The 19,560-nt window shown below is 36.5% G+C and overlaps 3 protein-coding genes and 1 pseudogene across 5 annotated transcripts; 1 reads left to right on the forward strand and 3 right to left on the reverse strand.

The window, feature by feature from the left end:
* Positions 1-615: 615 nt before the first annotated feature.
* Positions 616-2,233, reverse strand: LOC111802365 (3-ketoacyl-CoA synthase 7 pseudogene; annotated as a pseudogene).
* Positions 2,234-5,603: 3,370 nt separating this feature from the next.
* Positions 5,604-7,165, reverse strand: LOC111802364 (3-ketoacyl-CoA synthase 7). The gene has a single exon (XM_023686698.2). It carries the CDS (start codon positions 7,163-7,165, stop codon positions 5,702-5,704), a length of 1,464 nt encoding a protein of 487 aa, XP_023542466.2. The 3' UTR covers positions 5,604-5,701.
* Positions 7,166-8,254: 1,089 nt separating this feature from the next.
* On the reverse strand, positions 8,255-11,236 carry LOC111802274 (mitochondrial metalloendopeptidase OMA1). 2 transcript variants are annotated; one of them, XM_023686577.2, is made up of 4 exons: positions 11,075-11,232; positions 9,980-10,898; positions 9,304-9,452; positions 8,255-8,687 (listed from the first exon to the last, which is right to left on the reverse strand). In XM_023686577.2, exons 2-4 carry the CDS (start codon positions 10,892-10,894, stop codon positions 8,438-8,440), a joined length of 1,314 nt encoding a protein of 437 aa, XP_023542345.2. In that variant the 5' UTR covers positions 10,895-10,898; positions 11,075-11,232; the 3' UTR covers positions 8,255-8,437. The 2 variants fall into 2 exon arrangements, with proteins under 2 accessions (XP_023542345.2, XP_023542344.2); XM_023686576.2 differs by having other exon boundaries at positions 9,980-11,236.
* A 1,112-nt stretch (positions 11,237-12,348) lies between these two features.
* KEA5 (K+ efflux antiporter 5) lies at positions 12,349-19,366 on the forward strand. 2 transcript variants are annotated; one of them, XM_023686565.2, is made up of 20 exons: positions 12,349-12,879; positions 14,218-14,261; positions 14,742-14,809; positions 14,950-15,034; positions 15,145-15,206; positions 15,307-15,382; positions 15,505-15,579; positions 15,983-16,054; positions 16,155-16,238; positions 16,332-16,400; positions 16,512-16,589; positions 16,707-16,795; positions 16,907-17,003; positions 17,087-17,140; positions 17,781-17,876; positions 18,005-18,193; positions 18,273-18,350; positions 18,691-18,831; positions 18,938-19,001; positions 19,115-19,366. In XM_023686565.2, exons 1-19 carry the CDS (start codon positions 12,642-12,644, stop codon positions 18,977-18,979), a joined length of 1,737 nt encoding a protein of 578 aa, XP_023542333.1. In that variant the 5' UTR covers positions 12,349-12,641; the 3' UTR covers positions 18,980-19,001; positions 19,115-19,366. The 2 variants fall into 2 exon arrangements, with proteins under 2 accessions (XP_023542333.1, XP_023542332.1); XM_023686564.2 differs by having other exon boundaries at positions 12,350-12,879; positions 18,938-19,366.
* The last annotated feature ends 194 nt before the right edge of the window (positions 19,367-19,560 follow it).

Genomic DNA, 19,560 nt, shown 5'->3' on the forward strand with positions numbered 1-19,560 from the left:
CCGACAATTATGATATATATTTGAATTGATACAGAAAATAAGCCTCTAAATCTATGGTAGAACCTTTTAATGAAAGTGTTTCGTAAAATACTAAGTCATGTGCTACTTTTATATTTAAAGTAAAGGCAAATAGCCCATTCCACTGACGACGACGATAGTATCGTAATTAAAGATGGTGAAACTTGCATAGCCAAGTTGTATTTAATTTGGTAGATCTTATATTACTATAGGAAATTGTTATTTTAATATTTCATTTGTACTGATTTTAAGATAATTTTCTAAATATACAAGCGTGTGATATTGTTTTATGAAGTCGTTTTAAATAAACAACCCCCCCTTATCCCTCATCTTACCCTTTCATTTCTGCTTAAGCTTCCTCGGTTTGGGAGATTAATTGATTGGATACCCGAGAACCATAATCATTCCTAGGAACTGCGGTAGCCAAGCTCTGGTGATGATGCAAGTGCGCAGTGAGCGTAGTAGCCCCTTCGGGATGCTCTTTGCTGCTAATCTGCTAGTCATTTACCAATATTTCCTCATCTGCTTCTATTTTTGGATTTTTTCTAGATATACAAAATTCAAAATTGAAATAAAAATCTAAGACGAAACAACGTAAACATTATAACATCGGTTAGAAGAGCAGAAAACTAAAAGGTACAAGGCTTTTCATGCTACATTATAAAATAGATGCATAATTCACCGCAGTAATAAAGTAAGTTTATAGAATTAATAACAATAGTAATAATAAGCTAAGTGGATAATGCAAGATCTAAGTTGATGGGCCTGAGATGGGATACTGATGGATTACTTGGGCCCATGGGTCATTCTTGGACTCTCCGGAAATGGGCCGGATACATTCCCAAATCAAACTAACACATTTGGGCCCAGTGCCCATTCCAATTTGCCAAACTTTGTCTCCTTTCTCAACTCTTTCTTTTGCTTCAAAGTACGCAAGTTCATACCACAACGCAGAGGAAGACTGGTTCCCAAATCTATGCAGAGTCATCAATGGCGCTTCCAAGTCTTTATCGTTGAGCTTCAGCACTTTCCCGATCGCCCTTATCACTGTACCTCCTGATACCGGCAAGCAAAAATGATTGATCACTGTCTTGAAATTGGGTATGTAAATTTCTTGGGATTTATCCAAGAATCGCTTCCGTAGCCTCGAAACCACGTGTTTTAGTTTCTCTGATAATGGCAGGATTGATGAACCAAGAAGGGTTATGTTTATCCGGAGAGTTTCTGGGAAAACCTGTAGCGTGTCTCGTGTCACAGAGACCCCGAGTTTTCCGTCCTTATCCTCTTCCCGCATGGCTGAAAGATAACTCTTATCGTCGAAGGATGTCAGGGTTCGAAGTGATTTGAATAGTTTGTATTTTGAATAATCTTTCGCCTCTTTTCTGTTGGTGAGCAGAATAGCTGCACCGCCCATGCGGAAGTAGCAGTTCAGAATTAATCTGGAGGGTTCCTTTCCTGCATACCAACCGTTTGATAGAATTTCAGTACTGAGCACTACTGCATTTGAGTTCTCGTGAACCTGAAGTAGATTTTCAGCTAAATGAATGGCCACAGCACTTGCACTGCACCCCATTCCAGAGAGATTGAAGCTCTTAATATCACTTCTCATGGAGTATTTGTTGATAATTATGGAGGAGAGTGAAGGAGAAGGACAAAAACCACTGCAATTAACGATCAGAATATCAATGTCATGAGGAGAGAGATGGGTTTTGGTTAAAAGATTATCCATGACAGGAAATAGCACCATATGGACTTCATTAATGGATTCCTGTTGATGGGTTTTGGGTGGAATGAAATGCAGAGCAGGAGGGAGACATGTTTCTTCACTCTGTCCAGAAGATTTGAGAGTCTTAGCCATGAAATTGAGACTCTCGCTGTCAAAAATACCCATCAACGTGGCATTTTCAAGGAAAAAAGAGAAGGGAATCCTGCAGAAGCTTGGTGGTCTAAGGCATGAGAAGTCAACTAAATAGACTGGACGAGGAGCCTTCAGAATGGAATGCTTAATGATGATGAAGACAACATAACAAGAAAGTAGGAGAAAGATATGACAAATGGGATTCCATCCTTTTAGGAAAATATAAGTTTCAACGAAAATTATAAGAACGAGAACGAAAAAGGTTTGAAGTTGGAATAGAGTCCCGCGAAGATGTGCCAATAATTGTTTGGAATGGAGGATACTGTCGCCATGGCTGAACTTAGGAGCAGATTCCATTGATTGGTTATGGAGCAGAGGTGCGGTGGAGATGGAGAAATGGGAATCTGAATGGCATGCAGGTATGCACTTTGAGTTTGAAATGTACTGAGCTCTTACTTCATTATATATAGAAAATAAATGCTCTTACTGCATTATATATAGAGAATACATTATAGTACTAAAAGCAGTAGGTGAAGAAAGAATAAACATATAATTGTAAAGTTACTATAGGGAAACCAGAGGGACCATAAAGGAGTTAGAGTCAAATCAACCTCGTCATTCACAAACTTGTTGGAGAGTAGAGCAGATCTAAGTTCACTTAACCATTAAGTTTGTTTGCATGCATAGGGCTTGTTTAGTATGAATTCAATGCTTTGAGAAGCTATAGAAAGAATACTTAAATAGCAGAGGGTTCAACCGACAGCCTGAAGGTTTAAAAATGTTCATTCCCTCGTTAGTTGCCTTTATTTTTTTGTTGAAACATGTGTAGATTAGTAAACATCCAAATTTATCTGGTTAGCCTTTTGAATTCACTAGAAATTAAGCTCAAGTTTAATTTTAGTCATCGTACTAATCTCGGTGGAAATGTCAATTTTTTTTAATCAGTTTTTGCATTAACTGCGGCCACTTGCTCACCCTTTATGTGAAATACATTTGAGTTGTATGAGCTACAATTTGCTAGACAAGCACCCACTCATTCTTTATCTGTCGTTATATATAGTTAATGCTATCTGTCTATCTATTCTCTCCCCCACTGCTCCTTAGTTAATATAGGTTTCCTTAGTCATCGCTCCTTTCATTTAAAAAGACAAGTTGACGCTCTCCATGGTCTCTTGGAGATGCAATAAATGTCACATTGCCCACTGGTCTCTTTAAAAAGAGACGGAGATTTGTGGTATATAGTCAGGATAACATTGTGTAAAGCTAACAAATGTCAAGCTATTGTAGAAATATAGAGATATTTGTTATCCTCACCCATAGTATCAAGAATCTTCTGTTAGAGACTTAGTTGTATTAGTGGACCATAAGTGCCAAACAAGAGTAGTGAGCCTAAGAAACAATTGTAGATGATATCTTTTAACAAACATGGTCCGAGACAAGGATTGTTAAGAGTGCAATTAGTAGTTCACACCATCTATCCCATAATGTAACTTGTGGTTGAGTTATATTGAACAAATAGACACAAGTTTGCCCGTAAAAGAAGTAGAAGTTTATATCTACTAATCTTGAGCCTAACTCATTCCTAATACTTGAATTTAGTCAAAATCGTCACTTAATCCAAGTTTACTTATCTTTCATTAGGACAACATGTGAGATCCCACATCTATTGGGGAGGAGAACGAAACACCCTTTACAAGGGTGTGGAACCTCTCCCTAGGAGACGCATTTTAAAAATCTTGAGGGAAGCTCGAAATAGAAAACCCAAAGAGGACAATATCTACTGGCGGTGGGTTTGGGCTATTACACAACCATTCTAATGCATTTTGACTGAAACCATGAATTATATCATTCATAGGTAGATATATGCATGTAAAAATTAATAAGCATATTGATTATATATAAAGTGTAATTATTCATCTCTATTATTTTTTCTATAGATTCATCTTTAATATTAATTATATATTTCTTCATTTGAACAAAATCTAAAAACACCATTTACAATTTGGATGCAAAAGTTTAAGACATCTTAATGCTCAAATCTTTCCAAAAGAAACTCAATTGTTCAAATATTATAATATAATTAAAAATTTCAAAGAAACAAACGTAGTTGCCTAAAAGATATATATTTTTTTTTATTGTGTGGATGATGGTTTAATAGATATAGTTGGGGAAGTGAGAAGTTGAGAAATTTATTTTTTCCACCAAAGGAGAGGTGGCCAATTAACTTGTGTGAGTCTAGTAGTAGGAAATGGAAGTTATGGCTGATGTCCCCTACATAACATGGAGGAATGGAGTGAATTCAATTAGGAATTTGACTCAGAAAGTTTCTACAATTATAGTACTACTCTAGTATAAATATTCTTATTTATTGATTTATCGTACAATGTAATTTAAAAACGAAGAAGGATTCAACAATGTTAAAAGTTTAATAATGAAGTGTTTGAGTGAGCAACACAATGAGTTGAAAACCCTCTCTTTGTGCCCATTGAGAAGCAGAGACATTATTGAATGAAAGAGAGATTAGGTCAGGTCAGTTGACCTATCTCCATTCTGGATCTCACCCTATTGAACTCCCTTAGTTCTGAGTCATCAATCCAATCCCTATTTTCTCCTTCAAATTCCTGTAAGCTGCATCAATGTGTTAGCTTTTACATTAGGCTGGTATGGTAGGGGTTTCAAAATTTGTGATATGAGTATCTCACCCCATAGCTTTGATGTTCTCAAAACTTGGGTGATTCTAAACTCTCATTCAACTTTTCTATAAACCTCCTAGAAAGTAACACATGGAGGCTATATATGGCTTGACCTGTAAAGCCTAAAATGATTGGGTAATACATGTGCTTTCTTCATAGATATTTGTTTAAGGATGATTCTTAATATATTTGTATGTTTTTAGTCAAGTTCTTAGACTCTTCTAAGACAGACAATTATCTAACCTCACAACATTTGATGTTCAGAAAACATAAGGCATTATATGTTATCATAAATAGAACCAAGTCTCCCTGACCTTCTTCCGCAGCTGCAAACCACCGCCTTCCGCCCCCACAAATTGGTTCCCTTTCTGGTAAGCTGTTTATGTTTTTCTTTTCTTGTTGCAAGTTGTGTTACGTTTGTTGACACCCTCGCAAGAATGATCTTCTCTTATGTTTTGTTTAATACCCTCACAAGGATGTTGAGATTATGTAGCAACATTATGTAGCCTATATTCCTCTCCGTCGAACAGATTGGTCTCTAACCATAGAAATCTTTTGTTTTAGGATTTGGTTCTGGAAGTGTTGGAACTATGTTCATGGGTAGATTTTGAGTTCATTTGAGTGGAGATCTCTTGTTTGAGGTGAGAATTTTCCGGTGTCATTCTCTATTCAGCTGAACTTTTGTTCTTGGTTTCATGCGTGAAACTGGATTTATGTTTTGTTGTTTAGGAGATGCTTTTATGAAGTTCTATGAATTGAATTTAGTCTAATACTCGTTCTGTCATATCCTATATCGGTTGGAGAGGGAAATAAAAAACAAAACATTCCTTGTAATGGTGTGGAAACCACTCCCTAGCAGAGATGTTTTAAAATTGTGAGGTTGATATTTAATGAGCCAAAACGGACAATACCTACTGCGGTGAGATTGGGCTGTTATTAGACATGTTCACTTTGGATTGGATTTCCTTTTAATGGGTTAGACTATCAAATTACACTGCACTAAATTATTATTCCTTACCAAATACCATGGTTCAAATTTAAAGATGAAAGATATTAAATACTAATTTATTTCATATTACAATGGATATCTCTCAAATCTAAGCTTTCGCTAATGTCCCAAAGTTCTCCCGCGCTAGGTTGATGGGCCTGAGATGGGATAATGATGGATTACTTGGGCCCATGGGTCCTTCTTGGACTCTCCGGAAATGGGCCGGATGCATTCCCAGATCAAACTAACACATTTGGGCCCAGTGCCCATCCCAATTTGCCAAACTTTGTCTCCTTTCTCAACTCTTTCTTTTGCTTCAAAGTACGCAAGTTCATACCACAACGCAGAGGAAGACTGGTTCCCAAATCTATGCAGAGTCATCAATGCCGCTTCCAGGTCTTTATCATTCAGCTTCAGAACTTTCCCGATCGCCCTTATCACTGCACCTCCTGATACCGGCAAGCAAAAATGATTGATCACAGTCTTGAAATTAGGTATGTAAATTTCTTGGGATTTGTACAAAAATCGCTTCCTTAGCCTCGAAACCACGTGTTTTAGTTTCTCTGATAATGGCAGGATTGATGAACCAAGAAGGGTTATGTTTATTCGGAGAGTTTCTGGGAAAACCTGGAGCGTGTCTCGTGTCACAGAGACTCCGAGTTTTCCGTCCTTATCTTCTTCCCGCATGGCTGAAAGGTAACTCTTATCGTCGAAGGATGTCAGGGTTCGAAGTGATTTGAATAGTTTGTATTTTGAATAATCTTTCGCCTCTTTTCTGTTGGTGAGCAGAATAGCTGCACCGCCCATGCGGAAGTAGCAGTTCAGAATTAATCTGGAGGGTTCCTTTCCTGCATACCAACCGTTTGATAGAATTTCAGTACTGAGCACTACGGCATTTGAGTTCTCGTGAACCTGAAGTAGATTTTCAGCTAAATGAATGGCCACAGCACTTGCACTGCACCCCATTCCAGAGAGATTGAAGCTCTTAATATCACTTCTCATGGAGTATCTGTTGATAATTATGGAGGAGAGGGAAGGAGAAGGACAAAAGCCACTGCAGTTAACGATGAGAATATCAATGTCATGAGGAGAGAGATGGGTTTTGGTTAAAAGATCATCCATGACAGGAAATAGCACCATATGGACTTCATTAATGGATTCCTGTTGATGGGTTTTGGGTGGAATGAAATGCAGGGCTGGAGGGAGACATGTTTCTTCACTCTGTCCAGAAGATTTGAGAGTTTTGGCCATGAAACTGAGACTCTCTCTGTCAAAAACATCCATCAAAGTAGCATTTTCAAGGAAGGTGGCAAAGGGAACTCTGAGGAAGCTTGGTGGTTTAAGACACGAGAAGTCAACCAAATAGACAGAACGAGGAGCATTCAAGAAGAATCGCCTGAGAGTCATATAGACAACAAAACAAGAGAAAAGGAAGAAGATATGGAACATGGGATTCCATCCTTTTAAGAAAACATGACATTCAATGGAAATGAGAAGGGTGAGAATGAAGAACTGTTGAAGTTGGAAGAATGTCAAGCGTAGGCGAGTCATTAATTGAGCGGATTGGAGGGCAATGCCGCCATGGCTGACCTTGGGAGCTGATTCCATTGCTTTTGGAGGTAAAGAACAATCTTACAGTGTTTATATATATATAGGAAATGAATTACAGTGTATTAAATGGAGTAGGTAAAAGAAAGAGAGATCGTTGAGCCATAAAGGAGAAAGATCACTCTCATTTTATATTTATCTTCATACATACTTAATGCTCTCTCTTTTATCCATCTCCCCACCTTTTCCATAGTTAATGCCTTTTTGACACTCTTCTCTATAAATCTGTCCATTTGAAGTCAATACTCTCTGTCCGCCCTATTGCTATCCGCCTGCTCCTTAGTTCAGCCTCCCCGACCTTCAAATCTCCCTCTCTGCAATTATCAACTTTCTCCGTTGACTCCACAAAATTTCTCTTTCTCATGATTCACAAATAATTTCTCTGTAGAAAGATTCGTTGAAATATAAAGTGGTTGGCAATCAATGTAATCAAGTAAACCAACTTTCAACTTTGACGACCCAAAAAAGAAAAAAAAAAAAAAAAGGAAAACAGTATGAACTGATAAGTTTGAGTTTGTAATTAAAATGAATAGTTCATAGTTTGAGTTTGTAATGAAAATTAATGTTATGATCGGTCCACCGTCAGAGTTTGTAATTAAAATGAATAGTTCATAGTTTGAGTTTGTAATGAAAATTAATGTTATGATCGGTCCACCATTGTGACCAATCCCGCTAGAAATGGTTGTTGGAGCCTTGGAGGTGTTGTTGGTAGTAAAAACTTGTCGACTCTCGTCAAACACTGGTGTAGAAACCTTTCCTACATTGGTTAGGGAGTAGAACGAAACACCCTGTATAAGGGTGTGGAAACCTTTCCCTAGCAGTTGAAAGGAATCTTTAAAAAAGAAAGCCTAAAGAAACCTTTTCCTAGCTAGCGTTTTAAAAACCTTGTCAAGAAGCCTAAAAGGGAATGTCCAAAGAAGACAATATCTACTAGCAGTGGGCTTGGGTCGTTACATGATTGTCAACGGTTGTCACTAGTCGATGAAGGTTGTCACTCGTCCCCAGACCTTCCTCATCGAGTGGCCAGAATCGTTATGTTTCAACCTAGAAGGCGTTGAAGGGGTTTCTAAGAGAGGAGTCCAAAGCAAATTAATACCCAAAATTCACTAAAACATTTTGATCATGGTTGAAATCAATGAATTACAATTTGATATCATGCTTTAACAGAACAATACTGGCATTGCTAAAAAACAGTACAATGGAGGAGAGAAGCCATTCTCTTTCCAATCCATATGAACTTATTTCAAAGTTTCTGGCGCAGTTTTGGGAGTCTTATAGGAAGCCTTCAACCCCATGTCCGGCTCTTGCTTCTCTGTAAACAGTGAGAGCTTCCTCCATAACCTTGGCTTGAGCGAGCAACTGTGCCCTCTTCTTTCCAGATGGATGAGTAGAGAGATAATCTCTTAGTGCGGACTCACCAGTGACCTTACCCAACGTCTCGTATACGGCGGGTGCAACCCTCGGGTCATATCCAGCGGAGGCGATCAAAAGCAAACCAATGTAATCTGCTTCCATTTCCATCCTGAAGGCATCAAAATGTTCAAAAGTATCAGATTGTGAACCTAACCCATGAGTAGATGGATGGGAGTACTTCAGGGAATTGAACTGTTTAGATAATAATGAAGAACAGGCAACACTTCTCTCTCTATAATGCTTCTGTCTAAAGCCAAAAATAGCACACAAGCTCTGATCTAATCCAAAATCCTCCTCAGGAATCACTGAGATATCACCCTTCAAGTATTATCAGATGTTTGAACTAAAATAGTTTGTAGAATGCTTAATAGATAAAAAACCATGACCAAAATGAGGAATGTACTAGGCCTTTTTAATTCTCTCGGAATGATCGATGCCTGGTAATTTGATGTCTCGAGATTATAAGTAAATGAAAAACGAGCTCTTCAGAGGGAAGGTAATGCTAGAGGATTGTTGGAACAGCCATTCCCATCAAGTCTTTGTTCAATCAAGTCAATATTTACATTCATTCAACAAATAAGAGATAGCATGACAACGACAAATAACATATTTATACGCGTACATACACGTCTGTGGAAACAATCAAAACAAGAAATTCTAACCATTAACCATACTAAATCAATACAACCAAGAAAGCTATAAAGAAAGATAAACTCTGAACTTACTTTCTAGAGAAAGGAAGCCTCAAGAAAAGAGTTGACATAGTGTTGACAATATCAGGCATGATGAACTGATAAAGGATAAGTTGCAAAACGGCAAACCCCAGGTTCTTCGTAATACCCTCAGCAGAATGTCGAGCCACAGCATGCCCAACCTAATTAATGAAAACAAGACCTTAAAACAAGACCCATCCAGGATTCTTAAAGATAATCCCATGATCATAGAGGCAGTGAGCTAAATGAAAACTTGCATATGGATATTGATGTCAAAAGAATATGTTGCCTACTTGTCATTGACTCGATACGGTGGACGAATAAAAGAAAATAATTGAAGTTCAAACTCACAACATTTATAGCATCACAATACTCTGTTGAGGATTGTTGGGAGAGGAGTCCCACGTCGGCTAATTAAGGGGTTGATCTGAGTTTATAAGTAAGGAATATATCTCCATTGGTACGAGGACTTTTGGGAAAATAAAAAGCAAAGTCACGAAAGTTTATGCTCAAAGTGAACAATACCATACCATTGTGGAGGTTTGTGATTCCTAACATACTCGTCTAAAATTCTCAAGTTTAATAATATCGAGTCTTACGTATCTTCTAACCATTCAGATCGATCGTTTGCAATAAACAACTTGATCTTGATCTTATAGATATCGAAAAAAAGAACAATCTTATGTACCTCATGACCAATAATAGTTGCAATTTCTGCATCCTTTCTAAAGTGTTCGAGCAAGCCAGTGAAAACAACAATCTTCCCACCAGGCAAGCAAAATGCATTAACAACCGGTTCATTCACCACCAAAACCTCCCAGTTCAATCCATCCAAATGTGAAGTATTTGCTTGGGAACCCTTTTCCTGGCCCTTCTTCCTAGAGCTCTCAACCCATTTGTCATCAAGAACCTCGTCTTCGCGGTACCATTTATCTTCCATCTTCTCAGCCCCAGAACCCCTAAGCGCCATCAATGTCTCATGGCCACTACCTTCAGGGGCTCCCATCACAGCCTCTGATGCATAGCCTAAATCACTCCACACATTCTCTTGCCTCAACCCTCTTTGTAATGCCTCAATTATATCCTTAGCTATCAATCTTACCCTCACACTTTCTGGGTGTCCAGCAGGCAATATTTTCCCCTTAAAGGCCGCCTTCATTTGCTCAAATTGCGACTCTCCAAGCCTCCTCTCCATAGCTCTCGATAACAGCACAAAATGCCTCCGTTTGGTATAAGGTATGGTTTCTAAATTCCCATAATACACTGTCACACAAACTCCAGAACCCGCAATCACAACTATCAATAAGTTCCTCGGATCTTCAAACCATCGCCGAGGTCCTCTGGGCTTAAAATGCTCGACGCGATAGCGATCGACATAGTAAAATCTCTTCGAACCACCTAAAAAAGGATTGCATAGCTTCCGATTCTCTCCAACTTGTCTTCCAAATCTTTGTATGATTGGAGAAGCAGATTGAGCCGTAAACGAACGGCCACTACGGGAAATTCTTGATCCACAATCACGAATTAAATCTTTGGGAAAAATCTTCGAAGACAAGCTCCGAAAGGCATCAATCGCAAACTTCGATTTTCTATAGCAACTCATATCTCTAGATTAATAAACAAAAAAACACATGCGAAATCCCAACATATCAGATTGAATCAGAAAACAATCCTCTCATGAGTATCTGTAATCATCTGTCACTCCATTGAAAGTAGGATCAAAAGCGGAGAAAAGAAGTAGAAGAAACGAGAAAAATAGGGTTCAACAACCATTAATAATGACCTTGAATTGCCAGTTGACGATTAAATCCGGGAAGTGAAATGGATCGATCTTGGTTTATTTGCCTCCCAAATGAACACAGTAACAAACATTTCTTCCTTTCTTTCTCCTTCATTTCTCCGTTCCCTCTTTTATTTGCAATTTTTTTCACTCTATTAGACGAAGAACAATGAAAATTATTATTTTTTAATGTCATTCAAATCGATGATATTTATTTCCTCTTAAATTTTGTTCTTAAAATTTTTCACAACATCAATTTTCGATCTTATCTTAATAAAAAAAAAAAAAAACACTTCAAAGTGTTTTTAGAACAAATTCCAAAATTAAATTTCTAGAGACATACTTGAAATTAACCTAAAATTTTAGATTATTTTGTATAATTTAACTAAATATATAGTAGGTAAATTAAAAATATTAAAAGTTTTAATATCTTTTTTAATTTTTTTTAAAAATATCACTCTTATTATTTTTGGACCGAAAACATTGTTTGATTCTTTAATTTTGGACGGAAGAAGATACTGAACTAATTCTGCAATTGGCGGATGCTCCTGTAGGTAGGAGCAACTTCACTTTCGGTGTTCGGCGCTCCCTTCGAACCGTGAAAGTGGAACTCTAGTCCGAACAAGGGAGGCGAGAATATCTTTGGGCATCATCTTTTGGTCCACCTAATTAGCGCATCTTTCTCCGTAGAAGCAACCCACTCGCTCTGTACGGTTTGGGGGGTAATCGGCGTACTCGTATCAGTGGGGGAATGGTCAGTATTAGGTGTTTCTCGATTTTTGCTCACCTACAGCTTGTCATTAGGATTTCCAAGTTCGTTGACTTTTATTGATAAATTATAAAGTAACCTATATTACTTTTTTTTTTTAAATTTTATAAAACTATATTTTATGTAATTTTTAAAAATAATATCTCACATGGTCATCCTCGTTATTTAACGATTTAAAATATTTAATTTATTAAAAAAAAAGTAAAAAACAAAAAAGAAAAAAACTAAAATTTTGTATCAACCATAAAAGTTGACTTTTAAGGATTTAATGAAACTCTAAAATTTTAATTGTGTTTAATATATTCATAAAATTTAAATAAAAAAAAATGAATTTATTATGTTTATAAATTCACAATTTACAAAATTTTGAGAAATTTAACATTTTTTTTAAAAAAAAAATCTTTTTAATTTAAAAAAGAGTGAAGCAATATGTGTGCCGATGGTGCAGCGCACGTGCGAAGTAAAGCGTGTAACGTGAGATGGGAGTTTTCTGGTGTGATGCCCCACACCTAACGATGCGATGCAACAACTTCGTCAAACGGAAGCCACCATCTTCTTCATCGATCCCGCCACTCAAACTGCAATCAACAATCGCCAGCGAACAAAAAGATCCCATTACAGAATAATCAAAGAAATTATTCCAAAATCGATCGAATTCATTTCCAAGTTTCCAGTACTTTACTTCATTCTTCTGAAGATTACTTGAAATTAACCGTATTCCCTCTCTCCTCAATGGAGTCGAAGCATTTTCAAATTTGAGAAGGGAGCTTTCTTTCTGTTTCCTACGCTTTCTTTTTTGTTATGCTTCATCGGTTCTTTATGGCGAGAAGAGGAGGAGCAATTGGATCATGGCTTTGCATCGTTCTGGTTTTAATTTCTGCGCGAAGTCATGTCTCAGCCAGATCGGATAAGGAAATTAGGGAAAGATTTTATGGAAACTTGATCAACTCAACGGCACCGATTTCCGGTGACGGTAGCATTGCCCAAATGTTCGATAAGGTGCTCGAGAAGGAGTTCCCTGACAATGATCTGCCTGAAGGTTTGGGACTTAAGCTCTCTTCTCCCCTCACCCCTCCCCTCCTGTTGCTTAGCATGAAAGACTAGGAACAGGGCAGTTGAAGATTTCAATGCTTTGTTTGAACTTAGAAACATCAAGAACGTTCTTCTACTGGACCAAGTTAATATAGTCATGATGATTTGTTTGATTCTGATTATGAGTCTTTTTTTTTTTCCCCTTTCTGTTTGCTACTTCGGGTCTCTTTATCTTCATTCCTTTAGAAAGAAAAACGTTTACCGTTTTTTTTTTGGGTACTTTTTTTTTGGTTGCAAAAATCGAATAATAGAAAAGGAAATTGATAACCCTTTTTTCATTGAGAAAGAATATCATACAAAGTTTGATGATTTTTTAGCCTTTGTTTGTTTGTTGAGAGGGAGTTTGTATATTTTGGAAGAGAAAGGCAGTGTGAAGCAGATAGGAAGAGTATAGTAGCCAAAGAATGGAATACGTTACAGTGAAAAAATCTACTGTGTTGGATCATTTTGACGTCAACTTTGTGTGTTTGGTGGTATACAGAGTTGTATACTGTGAGAGGAAGCCATTTTTATTGTCAAGATCGTGTATAGAGCTACAGTAGTTAGAAAAGGTTTGCAATTAAAAAGAGTACGATGAGAAATACAGTAGTCATGTTGTGAAAAGGAAGATAGTGTTTAGTGTATGGTATCAGGAAAGAATGTGGTATAAGAAAGTGATAAGGAGACAAATATGTTCCAATTCTAAGATAAGCAGATGAGCATGTATCGAGTAGCAAGAGGAAATACGAAGAGATTCGAGAAATTATTGTGAGGAGAATAAATATGTGTTTAGAGTTCGGATATGGTCCGCGAGGAAGAGAGTGGTTCTTTAAGTTCTAATTCTATGATTTTTGAAAGGATAACAAATGGTTTCTGACCTTTCAAAACCTTACTCTTAAGTTACCCAAGAAGATAATACAAATAGATACTCTTTACCTTATGCACTTGAAGTGGCCTTAGAAAGAAACTAATGCTTGTAGCAATTTCAGAATTTTCAAATTCGTATGGAACCAGACGAGATATTGGTGTTTTCTTATTTTCTTTAGTGTCTTGTCTTTTATTCTATTGACTATGCATGAAAATTTTAAAATGAAATCTGTGAAACGTAGATTTGGCCTTTTGCTTTGTAATTTACTTTCTTTGTGGAACCAGACTGTTAATTTCTCTATTTTTTCAATTCTTTCATAGGCCGTTCATTCATTTATTTATGGATCAAATTACGACAATCATAACGTTTTCTGTTTTGCATTTTCTTCAACTTTTAGCTGCTCAATTAATATTTGATTGTACCTCTGACTTTTACTAGGTTCGGGCGGAAGCAACTTTAATAACAGTGTCGCTGATCAGGAGGTTGGTTTTATATCTATGAAATAAATAAAGCTTGAAATATGTTTGGACCTCTTCATTTTAGTTGTGGGCCTTTTTTTCTTATTTAGCTTGGAATTCTGTTCAAGTCTCCAACGTGGGTTGTGTGGGAAATGCATTTGAGACATCGACAGTATTCATTTTTCTTTGGACTTTCAAGATGTAGAGATCCTGAAAGATATCTTCTCTAGTCTACAATCTACTATTTGTTTGTGGCATGTTGTATTTAGCAATTGTTATCATATGCTCTAGAACTGTTGTCAAACTTGGCTCTCTATGACTAAATTTCAGTCAAGTCCCTTTCCTCTCTTATAAGATTTTGATAAGTTTATTTGCTAGAAAAGTTTGTTTTTGAGATCTTAGCTAACAACTCCCAATATAACTGTAACTCATCTCTGAGATATATTATTGAAAAATTATTTGACTTCTCAAATGTCGGATACTCTTAACTTCTTATATCTACAGGCAGAACTGGAGACAGTAGCCAAAATCACTCATGAGAAGGGCAAGAAAAATGATAGTCAAAAGGCAAAGTATGGAACCAAAACAGTTGCGTTTGTTCTTATTTCTGAATTGTTCTATTATATACAGTCTGCTAAATTTTTTTGGAGTTATCCTTACATGCACTTTATTCCTACAAATTTCTCACTTGCTAGCTTCTGTTTTTGGACAGTGGGACTAGAGCATTCCAATTTCAGGATGTTTTCTCTCTGGAAAATGAAGAATCTGATGATGTGACGACGTTGATTGATAAAAAAGTAAGTTCTAAATAGGCCTTAGTATCTGTTGCTGAATGGACACTACGACGGACAATGTATGATTTCCTTGTCTTTTTTAATGTTAATTTGTCTATCTTGCATGATTGCAGGACAATGTATTTGTGATGTCAAACAAGAAATCAAAGTATCCAGTACTTCAAGTAGATTTGAGGTTAGATTTTATCTTTCCCATTCTGAATTTTCTGCACTAGAAAAAATTATGCTGAAGTCGTTGAGATATGTTTCAAGCTCCATGTATTCCCCTCTTGCAGACTGATTTCAGACTTGGTTGTGGTTATTGTTTCTGCCGCAATTGGAGGAATTATCTTTTCTTGTTTAGGCCAACCGGTTGGTGTTGCATTTTTTTTTAATACCTATTTCACTTCTCTTACTGCTCAAAATAATTTATTGCATTGTCCACGACCTAATGTATGCAAAGTAGTATCACAAATTTGTTGTACTATATGTAGGTTATTGTGGGCTATCTTCTTGCGGGGTCAATTATTGGACCAGGAGGTCTAAAATTCATCAGTGAAATGGTGCAGGTTTGTTCATACATGTAGCAATGGATATGCTTTAGCTAATTCTTGCTGATTTTAATCTATATAGCCCAATGTCCTCCTGCTACGATGCTTAAATGCTTAAATTATGTCATTTGGCGATCGATCGAATATTAATTGAATGATATAGTTTAAATGGGTACTTTAAACATTATAAATCACCGCCCTTTCCCTATATTTCCCTCATTCCTGTGCAAATTTTTTATGATTCCTCCTTTTTGCACATTGTAATGAATCTCTATAGTTTTGAAATATAAATAAAATCTATCCTATTCAAACGTGTATATAACTAGTAATTGCATTCTTGTACATTTGAATGCATCCAATAAAAGCCCCTTGTAGATGTTTGAAATTCTATCAATGCTTAAAAGCATAGGTTTTGTCTCAGGTTGAGACAGTGGCACAATTTGGTGTTGTATTTCTTCTTTTTGCTTTAGGACTGGAGTTTTCTTTGACAAAGGTAATATTCATTACTTGAAAATTTTATTTCTTTACTCAATAAATGTGTTCAATTTTCTCCGTCTTAGAAAGCTAGATTTATACATAATGTTCTCATGCAGTTAAAAGTTGTGGGGGCTGTTGCTGTTTTTGGAGGTTTTCTACAGATCATCATATTTATGTTCTTATGTGGCATAATTGCCATGGTAATATCTAAATCTCTATTTTTTTTGTTGGAAGAGTGAGGCTGAACACCTGCCTAGATGTCAGCTCTCATTACATTTTTGCCATTTATGCAGTTAAGTGGAGCTAAATTGTCCGAGGGTGTATTTGTCGGTTCATTTCTATCAATGTCATCGACAGCAGTGGTAACTTTTATAACAGTTTCTAACTGCATGAACCATCTGTTATGCCTTAGCTCACACCAAATCACTGAACACCATGTGCGTGGAATTATAATTTTCTTAATGTTTTATTAGGTGGTGAAGTTCTTGGTAGAACGGAATAGCAGTAATACTCTTCATGGTCAGGTTACTATTGGAACACTTATCTTACAGGTTTTATTCTGCCCCCGTCATTCTTTTGGATTATTTATATTTAAAAATAGCATTTTACATTGGATAGAGGTCTTGAGTTTCTGCTGTATCTTTATATATCTATCCTGATTTATTCAGGACTGTGCCGTTGGTTTGTTATTTGCCTTGCTCCCAGTTTTGGGTGGTCACAATGGTCTTATTTTAGGAATGATATCTATGGGAAAGTTGTAAGTTAATCTGTGTGCCTTCGACCTTTTAAATATTATTTCTTGCTTCGTTTGTTGACCCTGAGCTTTCTTATAGATGTTTTGTGTGCTTATAATGTGCACTGTTTGCAGGCTACTGGTGTTGTCAGTATATCTCACAGTCGCGTCCATTTTGTCGTGGTCATTTGTTCCCCGCTTTCTTAAGTTGATGATGCAGCTGTCGTCTCAAGTGAGCCATTAAACTGGGTCCTTTCCTTAGCTTTGTTTTTGGACTGATTAGCAAGCTTATCGTTTTCTTTTTCTGTGATTCAGACAAATGAGTTGTACCAGCTTGCTGCTGTGGCATTTTGCTTGCTGTCTGCCTGGGTAAAGCCATATGTCTAATTTCCGTGCCCTGGGCACTAATTGATTCAACCTACTTTGTAGAGTTGATTTTTGCTTATTGTTGAGTTATTTTTGCTTATTGTTTAGTTTAAACACTGAAGCTTAAAAGTTAAGCTGATCATTTATGAGCATGATGAAAAATTTGAATTTTTGTAATGGATTAAGAAGTTGCTGCATATGTGCTTGTGAATGTTGGATTAGGCCTCAAATACTTTGAGAATATGGGGTTTGAATCTAAGAGATATATGCATGCCTGAAAGGTAGAAAAGCTGGAAATGAAATTCATTTGTTTGTTTGTTTGTTTTTTTTTAATCTAACTACTGCTGCCATATTTTGATGTTAATAATTCTCTGGTACTATCTTTGTTTTGTTAACTTTTTTTTATTTATTATTTGGACAATTAATTCTGCATGTGAAGTTCTGAATATTGAGCTTGTAAAGGTCACGAAATAAAGTTGATATACATGGTTTTAAATAGAATTATATAATAGGTTTTCTTTGAAAAGCTGGACCTCCTTCTGGAATTGTTGAATTGCCGAAGCATGACATAAACTGCAGTATATTGCTTTGTATTTTCCTATTGAAATCGATTTAATACTTGTGTATTTTTAACCTTTTTCAGTGCAGTGATAAGTTGGGACTCAGTCTTGAGTTGGGTTCCTTTGTAGCTGGAGTTATGATATCTACCACCGACTTTGGTCAACATACTTTAGATCAGGTACTCCAATTACGTTACATACTCCCAGTTCTTTGAGTAGTGCTCGCCTTGCGACATATTCCTTCTTAGATTGAGCTATTAAATTGGCATGAATGTTTAAATAGTTTTGACTATCTCTTGCTTTATAGGTGGAACCAATTCGTAATTTATTTGCAGCTTTGTTCCTTTCAAGTATTGGAATGCTGATTCATGTACATTTTCTGTGGAGCCATTTGGATATTTTGCTAGCATCTGTCATGCTGGTTGTGTTTGTGAAGACAGCAGTTGTTACCGTTGTTGCAAAGGCATTTGGATACAGTATAAGGACTTCTTTTCAGGTAGGCCTATTAGAAACTGATTTTCCTGAAGAATTTAATATCATGATTTTCTAATCTTGTTATTTACCTTCACTTTTAGGTTGGAGTCATGCTTGCTCAAATTGGAGAGTTTGCTTTTGTTCTCCTAAGCCGTGCCTCAAATCTTCATCTCATTGGGGTTTCTTCTCTCTCTCTCTCTATATATATATATGTTTGTATATGTATGTATGAATGCATGCATCCATATAGCTTCCTCATATCTTATGCGACACACAGGCAAAATATGATGATAGTATGCCTTCACATAGCACGTTTTTAGTTTTGAGTGTGAAGTCTCAAGCAACACTGATGTTGTAATGGGTCTCTGGCATTTAAATAGTGTTCTTGCAACAGTGGTTCCCTCCCCCAATAGAACATCTTCATTTTTTCTCCGTTATGCATCTCGAACAATCGATTATCAGTTTTATTTGCTTCGTTACTGAAGTTTATGATTATCTTACTTTATAAAATTAACGCAGGGGAAAGTTTATCTGCTACTTCTTGGAACAACAGCACTTAGTCTAGTGACCACCCCTCTTGTGTTCAAATTGGTACCTGCTGTGCTGAATTTAGGGGTTCTCATGCATTGGTTCCCCTCTGAAAACATCATTCAAAGCGAGGTCTCTGTCTCTGTCTCTGTCTCTGTTATTCAAAGTGTGTTATGGTTGGGAAGAGATTGGTTCATTATTATTTACTTCCATTTCCCCTTCCTTTTGCTATGTGCAGGAGAAAACATCAATGATTGAAGCACATAACAGAATGTTGTGATGACTCCTCCACATTAAACACAGTCAGTCTACTTACTACTACTACCCATCATCGTCCCTCCTCCTGTGTGTGTGTGTGTGTGTGTGTGAATATCAGAGCTGATTTCTGAGCCTTAATGGATCAATGGTTTTGCAGATTCATTGTTTCATAGGATGCCCCCTTTAGTTGTGTTTCTCCATTGGGTTCTCGTAATTGTAGAAATGTTTTGGGAGTGAATGATAAACAAAGAAAGGAAAATAGAGAGTTCGTTCTGTGGCACAGCTGTAAATATGAAGGAAATCTTAATTTAATTATAGGAATTCCCATATGTGTTGTTGAGGGGTTACTTTGGACATATTATTGAATCAAATCAATTACCAAAACAGACATGGCAGTCTTTTAATTTAACTATTTCCAGACATTATTATTATTATTATTATTATTATTATTTAATTCCAGAAATAATTAAAATTGAAATAAAATAGAATTTTTAAATGTTTCTTTTTAGTCAATTCAAAATTAATTGCGTTAAAACGTCAATATGTTATCCATAAAAAAAATGATTAAAATAAAGTGGAGAAAAATGTATATATTATGTTAAT

This window comes from Cucurbita pepo, chromosome 9 (assembly GCF_057944985.1).
Source record: "Cucurbita pepo subsp. pepo isolate OVF chromosome 9, ASM5794498v1, whole genome shotgun sequence".
In the NCBI taxonomy this organism is placed as follows: Eukaryota; Viridiplantae; Streptophyta; class Magnoliopsida; order Cucurbitales; family Cucurbitaceae; genus Cucurbita; species Cucurbita pepo.